At 35.3% G+C, this 13,475-nt stretch overlaps 1 protein-coding gene across 1 annotated transcript in view; it reads right to left on the bottom strand.

Moving 5' to 3' along the window:
• DCHS2 (dachsous cadherin-related 2) overlaps window positions 1-13,475 on the bottom strand; it is a 177,505-nt gene that overhangs the window by 52,641 nt on the left and 111,389 nt on the right. Inside the window, 7 exon segments of the mRNA XM_025042987.1 lie at window positions 1,759-2,602; window positions 3,668-3,825; window positions 8,528-8,627; window positions 9,873-10,060; window positions 12,739-13,147; window positions 13,348-13,467; window positions 13,469-13,475. The exon segment at window positions 13,469-13,475 is cut by the window's right edge and continues 487 nt beyond it. Coding sequence (XP_024898755.1) covers window positions 1,759-2,602; window positions 3,668-3,825; window positions 8,528-8,627; window positions 9,873-10,060; window positions 12,739-13,147; window positions 13,348-13,467; window positions 13,469-13,475 — 1,826 coding nt within the window.

The raw sequence follows: 13,475 nt of genomic DNA, 5'->3' as shown, positions 1-13,475 counted from the left end.
CCTTCATTAAAAAAAAAAAAAAAATCTAGGTTCTAAGAGTATACATCTTTGAGTCAAATAAAAATTCATATTTAACATGATCAAGTTACAAAATGGTGAGTATGGCTATATTCTTTAAGCTATTTAGTTTTTAAGATATATATAGTTTTGTTAGAGTTATAGTCTCTCTGTACTTACTCACTTAACTGTCTTTTTTATTAACAAAAATAGTAAAGACTTTATAACTCAGACAATAAATTTTCATGAATAAAAATGTCTCCATCTTACTGCCATTTTCACCTTTAAATCATATAAACAAAATGTTATAAAGACTTGCACACACGCAGCTTTTACATGATTCCAATAGTCACATTTTTTCTTTTAGGATTGTTGTTTGCTTCTCTAATACATGCTCATCCTATATAACTGTTCTTCAAATAATTAAAGAGGTTCACTGCTTCAGATTTTATAAAATAGTTTTCCAATAATTATTACTTTATACTTCACAGCCAAAAGCCACTGAAAAATTCACTATCTTCTTCATAAGAAATATGAGCCTTGTGAGAGACACGTAGCCCATCTCATATGAATGCATTCAGCAATTATTATTTTATGTCTTTGAAAAATACCTCAACTGAAACAACCACAGCAATTGTTCAAGATTCATGATACCTATATTACTGAGACACAGTTTAAATTTTATCTATCCTCTTTAACAATCTGAAATAGACCTTCCTTGGCCATTGTGGAAAACATTTTAAGCATTGTTGAAATGGGTCCTTGGAGACCCCAGCTCTCACAGAAATCAGCAACTGGGTCTGGACTTTCTCTCTGTCAGTTAGGCTTTTAGGTGGTGTTCACGCATGCCTCAGAATGGAACCATATGCACAGGATTTAATAAATATTTTGATAAAAAAATTTCAACAGTATATAGCCAGACTATAATCATGACTTCCAAATCCTCTGCATTCGGGTCCATTTCAAATTATGGTCTTACTAATAGTTGGGCCAAATGGTAAACATCTGAGATTTTTTTCTGAGTCTCATGCAGAAATGACTTTACTTTTTAGAGAATGAGATGATAGTCCATCTCTTCAATATCTCCTGAAAATCAGGTTGAGGGAACTTCATTTCACAAGAATGACACTTTGTACATGCAATCTTCCAACAAACTAGATAAAAACTTTTAATAGATGTTATCTGGCAACATGGTGATAGCAAGACAAGTGACAAGTGAAGTGACAAAAAGTGACATTTCTGCACAGTACTTGACAGTGAATAAATGCTTTTCATAAAATAAAATAGTACAGTTAATGATGTGAGAAGTAAGGGTCTTAATGCTCAAATCAATCCAACCATTTAAAAACATTATTTCCAACTATTTACAAATGTAAGTTTGTATGAACTTAAAGATAAGTTTCCATACTGAAGTCTTTGAATAATGCTTTTGATTAATCATGTTCTATATTTTGGTACTTTTGGTACCATCTCTTACCCTCTGAGGATCCATAATAGAGGCAAAAAAAGTTTGCTATTATGTAGCCATTCCGTGAAATGGGAGCTGGCTACAGAGCATAGTCAATATTAACAAACAGGCTATTACAGTTGGTTTTCTGAATACAACCTCTGTGTCTATCATACATATAAGTTAAATGATAAATCAAGTCACGTTTCTTTCAAGCTTATACATCTTGAGAACTATCAAGTTAAGAGGAAAATGAAAAGGATAAATGTAAGCAAGTGATCGGAGGCTTCAACTGACAGTGACATATACGATACCTGATGACTCATCTAGCATAAAGGCCATGTTTTCATTTCCTGAGAGGATGCTGTATGTTACTCTTCCATTCCTTCCTTCATCTGGATCCTGAGCAGTTACGTGGTGCACTAAGGAGCCCACTGTGGCATCCTCTTTGACGTGAGCGATGGGAAAAGACACAAACTTCGGGCTGTGGTCATTTACATCCAAAATCACTACCTTTGCCATCAGCGATCTCTGTCGCCGGTCTGTCACATTCACAGCCTGATCAGATGCAGTCACTGTGAGGATGACAGTCGGAACTCTCTCTCTATCAAGGGGGAATGCGGTGACTAATGTGCCAGAAGAGGGGTGGATGAGAAATGGATTCATTCCAGGGTGGTGGGATTCAATGAAGTATTGGATTCTACTGTTCAAGAAACTGCCATCTCCATCTTTAGCGTTGAAGACATGTACCAGAGTCCCGACAGGGACATTCTCTTCTATGTTTATCACAACGAACTCATCTCGGAAAGATGGGGAATAGTCATTCTGATCTTCCACGTCAATACTGAGGAAGACTGTGCTATTCAGGGGAGGAGTTTTGCTATGGTCTTTAGCAACCACCCTGAAAAGATAATGAGATGTTATTTCATAATCAAGTTCCTTAGAAAGGAACAAGTCCCCTGTCGAGCTGTCGATTTCAAAGTGACCATCCTTGTCATCTGCAGCAATACTAAAATGTAACTTTCCATTATGATGTTGCTGAAAGTGATCAGGTGACTTTATCAAGCTCATTATTTTTGCAGGCTTCGAGTTTTCTGGTATAACTAAATGTCTAATATTCTGAGAAAGAGTAGCTCTCCCTTTGGATAGTGGTACCACCTGGAATAAGAATTAAAAGGAGCTGTTAATTTGTGGTATTTTTAACAGTCGAATCAGTACATGTGATGATCTTCTTTTGGAAGCTAATTCTTTCCACTTGTGTAAAATATATATGTTAATTGGTGAGAAAATGTGTTTTTTATATATAATTCCAGCATGCCTCTAAAGATTGAAAATTGCATAATAGCTAGGAGATAAGAAAGTAAAGAATTTTCCACTTCCCATTTGTTCCAATATGTGAAATGATAGTTTGGTGAGGCTATGCTATATATAGTCAAGCTTGTGATTCTTCAATGAGAATGTGAAATAACTAGTTCTCCAAATTGCTCTAATTCTTAGAGAGCAACGACATCTGTGTGCATTTATGTATCACGTGTCTTGTTTATCTGAAACTAGAAACTTAAGAAATTACAATACAGAATTTTCTCCTAACCCACATATCCTCAATCAAGAAAGAATATAATTTGGAAACAGAACTCTTGGGGATGTATATTCTTGATTATTATACTTACCAATATTAATGTTACTGATTATCATATGCATGAACAAAAAAATGGGCTATGAACAGTCATCTTATTTTTGATGAGCTGGTGTAATTTTTTCCTACTGTGAAGACTCCCCACAACTTGCTTGCTCATTCTAATGAAAATAAAACCCTATAATAGGGATCCTAAGTGACTTTCCCAAGTTTAAAAATAATTACAAAAATCTGTGTGATTTATTATTGGCCATTTGTACATACAAGTTTCTCCTGCAAATTTACCAGGTCCTTACAATTAGAGGAAAGAAAAAAGACACATTTTGTTTATCATAAACAAAGCAACGCAAATGCCCACACAGTGATGAAGCTAAGTATCTTGTCAGGAATTGTACAAAGTTCAAATAAAAGGTTATTTGTGTGTAATTATTTCTCTAGTGATCACAAAAAGGCATACATACATGTGCAATGGACTCTAAAAATAGCATTCATATATTTAATGTGTCTCCACTCCATACAGTTGCATAAAAATAAAAAAAGGACCTTAGAACATCCTTTCACATTTTATGGTGACGGCAGAATATTACCTGAATATTAATAACTGCCTGTCCTTGAAGAGGAGGCACTCCTTTGTCACTGGCAATGACAGTTATCCTATAGGAAGGTCTATAATCATACAAAAGTATTGTGGTTGTTCTTATTTCACCACTGTTGGCGTCAATCTTGAAGTCATCAGAACTATCTTCTATATGCACACACAAAAAATAAGAAATTAATGTTAACTGACAATGCAGAAAAAATAAAATTAATTTAAATACATCTATGATCATTTGGAAGATGTATATGCCTTACGCTCTGTGAGAGAATGAATATAAAAAATAATACTGAAGATATACATAAGAAATGGAACAGATTTTTAAAAATTTTAGTATGGCATTTTGAATTAAAAAAAGTAGACAAAATGATATAATGAACTCTTGCATGCCTGTCACATAGCTTCTATAATTATCAACTCATGGCCATTCTTTATTTCCCATTCACATAATTCCCTTTGCTATCCTTTCTCAGTGCATATAAAAGCTAGGTTTACACTATACTATAGTCTCTTACATGTATAATATAGCATTATGTCTAAAAAATGCACATACCTTAATTAAATAATTCTTAACTGCTAAAAAAATGCCAACCATCATCTAAACTTTCAGCAAGTCTTAATATTTTTGCTGATGGACGGTCTTCCCTCAATGTTGATGGCTGAACAGGGTGGTGGGCTGCTGAAGGTTGCGGCAATTTCTTAAAATAAGAGAACAATCTGTGCTGCATCAGTCGAGTCTTCCTTTCATGAACAAGTTTTCTGGAGCATGCAATGCTGTTTGATAGGATTTTACCCACAGGAGAACTTCTTTCAAAATTGAAGTCGATCCTCTCAAACTCTACCACTGCTTTATTGACTAAGTTTATGTAATATTATAAATCCTTTAAATGAAATCCTTTGTTGTCATTTAACAATCTTCACAACATCTTCACCAGTAGATTCCATCTCAAAAACCACTTTCTCTGCTCATCCACAGAAGCAACATCCCATCTGTTCAAGTTTTATCATGCGATTGTAGCAATTCAGTCCCATCTTCAGGCTCTAATTCTAATTCTAGTTCTCTTGCTATTTTCACCACATCTGCAGTTACTTCATTCACTGAAGTCTTGAAACCCTCAAAGTCATCTATGAGGGTTGGAATCAACTTCTTCCAAACTCCTGTTAATGTTGATATTTTGACATTTTCTCATGAATCATAAATGTTCTTAATAGAATCTAGAATCGTGAATTCTTTCCAGAAGGTTTCAATTTACGTTGCTCAGATCTGTTGGTGGAATCACTATCAATTGAAGCTATAGCCTTACAAAACGTATTTCTTAAATAATAAGGCTTGAAAGTCAAAATTACTCTGATCCATGGGCCGCAGAGTGGATGTTGTGTTAGCAGGCATGAAAACAACATGATTCTCATTGTACATCTCCATCAGCGCTCTTGGGTGACCAGGTGCATTGTCAATGAGCAGTTATATTTTAAAAGGAATCTTTTTTTTTTTTTAGCAGTAGGTCTCAACAAGTGGGCTTAAAATATTCAGTAAACCATACTATTGTAAACAGATGTGCTATCACCCAGGCTTTGTTGTTCCATTTATAGAGCATAAGAAGAGAGTAGATTTAGCATGATTCTTAATGGCCCTAGGATTTTTAATATTTTTAGTATGTATTGGCTTCAATTTAAAGTCTTAAGCTGAATAAGCCCCTAACAAGAGAGTCAATCTGTCCTTTGAAGCTTTAAAGCCAAGCATTGACTCCTCCTCACTAGCTATGAAAGCCCTAGATGCCATCTTATTCCAATAGAAGACTGTTTTGTCTACACTGAAAGTCTGTTGTTTAGTGCAGCCGTCTTCATTAATTATCTTAGCTAGATCTGGATAACTTGCTGCAGCTTCTACATCGGCACTGCTGCTTCACCTTGTACTTTTATGTTATGCATATTTTATGGGGACACCTTCCTTGTGAATCATCTTATACTAGCTTCAAACTTTTCTTCTGCAGCTTCCTCACCTCTCTCAGCCTTGACAGAATTGAAGCAAGTTAGGGCCTTGCTCTGGGTTAGGCTTTGGCTTAAGGAAATGCTGTGGCTGGTCTGATCTTCTGTTCAGACCACTAAAACTTTCTCCATACCAGCAATACGGATTCCGCTCACCTGTTATTCATGTGCTCACTGGAGTAGCACTTTTAATTTCCTTCAAGAACTTTTCCTTTGCATTCACAATTTGGCTAACTGGCACAACAGCCCTAGCTTTAAAAGGCCTGTCTCAGCTTTCAACGTGCCCTCCTCGCTAAGCTTAATCATTTCTAGCTTTTAACTTAAAGTGAGAGTTGTGCGACACTCCCTTACATTTGAACACTTAGGGACCAAGTCTAAGTAGGGATGTTACTTTGCCTAATTTAAATATTTTTGTGTCTCAGGGAATAAGGAGGCTCAAGAAGATGGAGAGAAATGGGGGATCGTCGGTTGGTGAAGCCATCAGAACACATAATATTTATGGATTAAATTCACTGTCTTATACAGATGTGGTTCATGGCTCCCCAAAACAATTACAATAGTAACATCAGAGATCACTGATCGCAGATCGCCATAACAAATATATTATGAAAATTTTTGAAATATTGCAAGAATTACTAAAATGTGAGATAAAGACACAAAGTAAGTAAATGTTTTAAAAGTAGTTCTGATAGATTTGCTCAATGCAGGGTTTTCCTAAACTTTCAATTTGTAAAAAAATGCAGTATCTGGGAAGAGCAATTAATTAAGTGAAGCTCAATAAATGAGGTGTGACGGTATTGGTGGCGATTTCTATGCTTTGCTCCATTTTCTTTATTCTCACAAGAATACTGTAGAACACCTTCATAAATGTGATATGTATCTTTGTTCCTATTAAATAGATTTTTATCTTATTTTAGTTTATATTTTGTAATTGCCTCTATTTTGCAACTGGATATAGTGAAAACAACAGTAGGAATAACATGATCATATTTTTTCTATTGCTATGCCCCAAGTATCATTTTAGAAGCTTAATTTTTAAAAATATTTCAAATTGTACATTATACACTTGAAACCTATATAATTGTATTAACCGATGTCTCCCAAATAAATTTAATAAAATACAAAGAAAATTAATTTAAAAAACAAATATATATATTACCAATAAAAGGAAAAAAAAGAACTATATGATGAACATCCATAGAAAAACAGTTGAGACTGATCAATTCCCAATAGTCCTTCAAAAATATTTAAAGAAATGACAGAGTTTAAGTCCAGAAGAGGACCCGTGTTTACCTCCAAATCTCATTTCCCTTCTTCTCTGTAGAGAGGCTCTTTTCTAAAGTAGGGGTTTGTATTTCTAGTCCATACATCCATGAGTAATATATAGCATGGTTTTATTTATAAATAATGGTATTATAGCAGAATTATAGCTTAATATATTAATCTGTGTGTGTGTGTGTATTCTCTCTCCACTCCCATTGTCTTTCGCAGGTATACCAAAATATACATTCTCTTCTGCAGCTCAAATTAAAACAGGAAGAAAAAAATGACATAAAGATCTTATGGACTAACTGACCTCTTGAATGCATGCTTGCAAAGCAGTTTTTCTTTCCCCTAGGACCAGATTATAATAGACTAAGGGAATGGCTAGAGAGGAGACTGAGAGGAGAAATTTTAAAAAAGAAGGAATCTCTGAAGCAGGGGCGAGGACACAAAAAAAGAAGTGTCCTCAAATGTAGACCTGTATCAGGCTCATTATCTCTGGACAATCTGCCGTGTCATCTTTAGGGGGCCGAAGTTTCCCCAGTGGGAATATTATAGGTCTTTTATTTCATTCTTCTTCTATGTCTTTTTAAATATTTTATAATTTTCTATATAAAGGTCTTAAACATCTTTTATTGGAATTTTCCTCTCTGTGCTCCTAATCAGGATCATCCTAGTTTCAGAGGTTTTGAAACTTAAAGAGGGGCCCTCTTTAAGGAAAATAGAACAATGTTACAAATATAAATTGTTCTCTGGTTCCCAGTCCTACCCTTGAAGAGCCAGTGCAAGTGAAGGAGACTCAAGCTTAAACTTCATTAGCTTCTACACCCTATGGTTTTCTTTGTTATGGTCAATGAGATCTTTGAAAAACGGCTTAGTTTTTAATATGCTAGTGAATTTTGTATGTCAACATTGTTCCTGGAAATTTTTCATTGTATTAATTCTAATGGTTTGCCTGTAGCATCATTTGGGTTTTCATGTAGACAATTTATCTGCTGGCAAGGGCAATGTTGGGTCTTCCTTTTCTGTGTTTTTGTCAAACGTAAGAAAGCACTGAATGTCTTTAAACATGATATAAAACACAATGTCAACTAAAGTTAATCACTAGAACAAATCTGAAGTCGGTGCAATCAAAAATAAAAACACAAAAGTATTCCTGCCTCTATATAGTTCTCACATACATGTACATTATGTGCATATGTAACTTTTTCTAGGTATGGTTTACTCTCACCTTAAGAGTACTTATTCGTTATAGAGATTCGTAGATGCTTAGTATTTGTAATCATATTTACTTATAATTAATATCACTACTACTTTCCTCTCAAAAGATGATTCGCACTTTGGATTATTGAAAATTTTTTATTTACGGTGGATCGTTGGTTAGTTGGTTGGTTTCTATTTGGAGCACAGAAAACTGATTTTTCACTAAACTTCTAAATTCTTTCTTAAAAATAAAGGTGATTCTAGACACTAACAAATGTATTTTTTTTGTAATTTGGCATTATTTTAATGTTATCTATTTTCCCAGAAAGATGATAGATAGCTGATACATGAAAGAGGAAATTCTATAAGCTCTTAATTCTTTATGGATGGTGACATTTACCTGAAGATACTGAATATGTAACTTCTGCATTGTTTCCTTCATCAAGGTCCTTTGCAAACACAGTCGTAACCAACATATTTACTGGTTGACCTTCCAGAACCTGACAATAAAACAAATGGCTTGCATATTAGTCAGCAAAATTTTAAAAAGAAATAGCAATGAACTTTAAGTGAAGAACACACCACTACTAAGCATTTTAAAACTACTTTAAAGTCCACATATAATTAAAATGTCTACCTTATAAAAGTTTTATGGGTGTGAATCCACGAAAAGAATCTACATTACAAATTAAATTCTAAAGGTGGGAAAGAAATCAAATTAACTAAACAATCTTAGGTTTTGGATATATTTTAAGAATTCTATTATCTTCTCATTTATCACCTTCTCAGGATGTTTTTTTAAAGGTTGTTGCTTTGGTTCAAAATATGCTAAAAATAAACATAAATCTTGATTTCAGGAAACGTACCTCATACTGGAAGCATATTTCATTAATTAATAGGAACGTTCTTGGAATATTGACATTTACATGTGGAATTGAACTTCATGTTTAGAACCCTAGTGCACAATTAAGCCGCAGTATATTTTAATAGCATAATTAAAATAATAATGATAATAATATTTTGGGTAAAATTTTCTTTAAATATGACTTTAGAAGATGAGTTTAAAGATATTAACACTCTCAATACCTTTTTCGCATTATTCAACATGCATATCTGAGCACAATTTAAACGCCCAATTCAATGATTTTGAAATAGCTTCTAAAATTTTTATTTATATAACCCATTTATTTTTTTAATGAGTATCTCCAAAATATATTTATTTATTAATTATGTACATGAAGTAAAATGCTAATTTATTGCATGCATTATGAAACATACAAAAACATAGAAATGAAAAGATAATATAAATATAGTTAGAAATTTCTGCATGTGCCCCCAAAGATCAACTTTTATAATCTCTGGATATCCTTTTCTCTACTGCATAGTTACAGATTGCTTTCCTATCTTTTCTAACCATTTTAGAAATGTGTATCATTTGCTCATAAGGAGCTCTGCACAAAAAGATACATGCAAATTATTGGAAAAATAATCCATGTCTGAGTATTACTGATAATGGGGAATCATTATGTTTGTATACAAAGGGCAGAACTACATTATCATAAAACAACTGGATGTGAGATCCCAAATAGCACAAATAACCATTTGATTTTTTTGACATGTACACAATTTCTAGGTCTTAGCACACCAAGACTGATTTCATAAATTCACCCTTTTTACCACAAGATGGTGCTCAAAACAAATAAGAATATCACAAATTCATTGCAAAGCTATTTCACCCCACAAACCTTGATGTGTAATTCCTTTCCAGGGAGACACTGTGGGAAATACGGCCTGTTATCATTGATATCTGCAACGGAGACATAAACCACCATGGTGGCATTTCGCGGTGGGGAGCCATGGTCGGTCACTAGGACAGTCAACTGATGCTGCACCTGATGCTCGTGATCCAATGCCACCCAACTGATAACTTCACCTGAGGGACACAGATGACAATAAAGTAGGCTGACACTGTCTACCAGAATTCTGGTATTGTGAGCCCCATCCAAAATAACCTGAAGAAAGGAAAATCAAATACTGTAAAAGAGCTCTGAGTAAAAGCATAACTTCCAAGACCACGCATGGCTTAAAAATGTGACTCCACTGTTGAAAAAATTTTCTAAAGTTTTTCCTGAAAACGCCACTTTAAATTGGTCATTCTTTGTATTTCAACTTACCTACCACCAACCATCTGAACTGAAATTGAAATCATAGGAACAAATGATAAAATATTCTGTGGGAATTTAGTAATAACTCAGAAGATTTACAACCACAGCATATTCCTATTCATACTGCTATACAGAATAATGAAAAGAAACACCTCAGCTCTGATATCACAATCTCCGAGTTTGGGTCCCATTTTCTCTACCTCGGATACTGAGGGACCTCTCTTCCTTATGACTTCCTTATGACTATCGGATACTGAGGGACCTCTACTTCCTTATGACTACCGGAAACAAATGCAATCACAAATTTAAAACTATTTTGTAAGCTATAAATTATTACACACATGACAGTTGTCATCACTGTGAAATGATGGTAAAACATCTTCTGAAAATCAAACATGTCCCTTTGGCCATGGTTTATCTTATACGTGTACAGTTATTCATTGTTATCTCACAAAAAATATGTGTAGCAATGAACGGCAACTTCCCAAATAAACTTAATACTTTACAAGCCTTATTTTACATATTTTTGCTTAGAACTATCTTCTAGGCAAGTTCCCTCACGTTTCAGACATGGAGACTTGGGCATAAAACTGTAACTGTCTTTACCTATTGTCAAGGGCAAAAGGGGGCCAAGGGCTCTCTCCAATAGCCCGTCTCCTGCAGAGCTCCACCAGGCACCGATTCCCTCGCTACTTATGAAAATATTTACTTGTGAGAACATAAACATGAAGCAACTACCACTTAACATTGCTATTTCTAAGATTTTTTTTAGCCTTCTTCATCTAAATTAAATGACGCGTAAAACAAAACAAAAAGCTTAAATGAGGAACAAAAAAGAAAATTCACATTTGGGTATGTTGCTTAATTGGTGAGCTTAAATATAGTGTCTATTTATATGTTGTTTATAAGCTATAATTCTCCTCTGAAAATCCTAAATCCTGAGTGGAAAGCAAAGATCTTTATTTGATGAACCAATTCTATGACACATAGCAGCTGTTTGGAGGTCAATGGTTAATGAAAGACTGTCAGGCTGAGCCTAGGGCTGGGCGTGGGTGATGCCAACACAAGGTTCTATGGGAGCCAGAGTCCCGATCACTACAAGATGCTCCAAGCACCAAGATGTGGAGGATGGGCATGCCTGCCATGCTCTGAAGTGCCCTCAACTCCTGCCTTGTCACACTGTCCTAGACTTGGTAATGGGAACAGTTTACAAGTATATCGTTTTCCATGGCCTTTAGTATGCTCTACCTCTTTATCCCTCAGCGCAAGACATAAAACATGCCAGGGATTATCTCCTCTGTTCACGGTAAGGAAGCCACACTCTGAGTTTAAGCTACTTGCTTAAAGCCACGCAACAAAATTAGGACACCTGGGCACTGCACTAATTGTAGGAGAGGGATGCTCATGAGGAACTTGTAAGTTTATAGTCTATAAATTCATACAACTCTGCTTTGCATATTTTCAAAAACAATAAATTACCAAGTGAACTAGAAGACCTAGAAAACTAGCATATGGAAGTAAAGAGCAAGCAGGGCCATCCTGTACAGCTGTGTAGCTGGAGCTGAAATCCAGCTTTCAGTCTTCTTGGCAAGCCATGTCCCCTGGTAAAAAGCTCCACCTGCTGGAGGAAGGGGCTCCTTCTCCTCATTCACAAAACAGGAGTCTTCTAAGTTAATCAGAAATAAATTCAAATTCCGTCCACTGTAGGGCATGGGGCATCATTTACACAGGCTCCAGCAGACTTGGCGTCTCCAAGAATTGTACCTTGGTAGCCTCCTCTCACCCCTTCGAGCTCCATGGCCTTGGGATGTCACTTGAGCTATCTGAGTCTCAGTTTCCCCAGCAATATAGTTGTAGCATAAACATATTTCATTTGTAGGTGGTCTCAGAGATTAAATTTTGTATTAAATTTATATAATACAAAATATTAAATATGATAAAATTGTTATATTAATTTCATAACTAAGACTTAAAAAATCACTAAATTTCTTTCTTTTCCTCATGGTTCCCTTATCAAAATGAGAATGAAAAAATATATTAATAAAATAGATCGATAGAGTGATATTGAAACCTTAATTAAATGAATTGATTTCTAGCTTTACATGAATGGCATTAATATTTCATAAAACATGATTGGATATTTTTTTAAAATCTACAAATGGAAAAGAATGGGGAAAAAAATTACATTTATTTAATGCAGTTCTCTAATTCAGAATAAGAATATACTAGCAATGTATGGGTGAGAGGCAAGAGAACTATGAATCATTACAGGTAAAATTCTATTCAATTTTTACTTCGTTTTTAAATCATAATACTCTAATCAATATAGTAGGTACTAAAAACTGTAATTTTAATGATATGTTTGTACTAATGTTATAATAACTAAAAGATTTGAGTTTTGTCAATTCCAATTTTAAAAGAGTAAGTGGAGGCTACAAAATGCTACCTGTATGAGGATTCATCTTGAAGAACTTTCCATCAGACAAAAGAAAATATGACAGCTGTCCGTTCTTTCCCAAGTCTCTGTCAATTGCTGTAATTTTGCCTATTACCCCTTGAGGAAGGGGGCTCTCCTTGACTTTCAAAAATAACACATCATGCAAGAAGGTAGGGGAATTGTCATTTTCATCCAGGACATGAACAATTACCGAAGTGCTCACATTTTGCGACAATCTGTCCTCTGGGATCCGGGCAAACACTCTGAAATTATACGTTTGTACGGATTCGTAGTCGAGCTGTCGCCGCACATAAATCCAGCCTGTGTAAGGGTGGACGCCAAACACAGCAGAGTCTGTGCTGGGCTCCAGCGAGTATAGGATCGGGGAAGTTTTGCGGTCTGGGCCAAGGGGATAGGCCTGTAGGCGCAATATTTGGGTCATCAGTGAGAGATACTCACTAACTTCCACTTGATAGATCAAATTTCCAAAAATTCGAGCTGTCGCCGCACATAAATCCAGCCTGTGTAAGGGTGGACGCCAAACACAGCAGAGTCTGTGCTGGGCTCCAGCGAGTATAGGATCGGGGAAGTTTTGCGGTCTGGGCCAAGGGGATAGGCCTGTAGGCGCAATATTTGGGTCATCAGTGAGAGATACTCACTAACTTCCACTTGATAGATCAAATTTCCAAAAATCAAGGAAGGGCTTGATTCTTGTTTTTCGACAACAATAGTCCGCTAACAGAGAT

The sequence above is a fragment of the Pteropus alecto genome, unplaced genomic scaffold, assembly GCF_000325575.1.
Source record: "Pteropus alecto unplaced genomic scaffold, ASM32557v1 scaffold50, whole genome shotgun sequence".
Lineage (NCBI taxonomy): Eukaryota > Metazoa > Chordata > Mammalia > Chiroptera > Pteropodidae > Pteropus > Pteropus alecto.
This window is presented reverse-complemented; position numbering and strand designations above follow the sequence as displayed.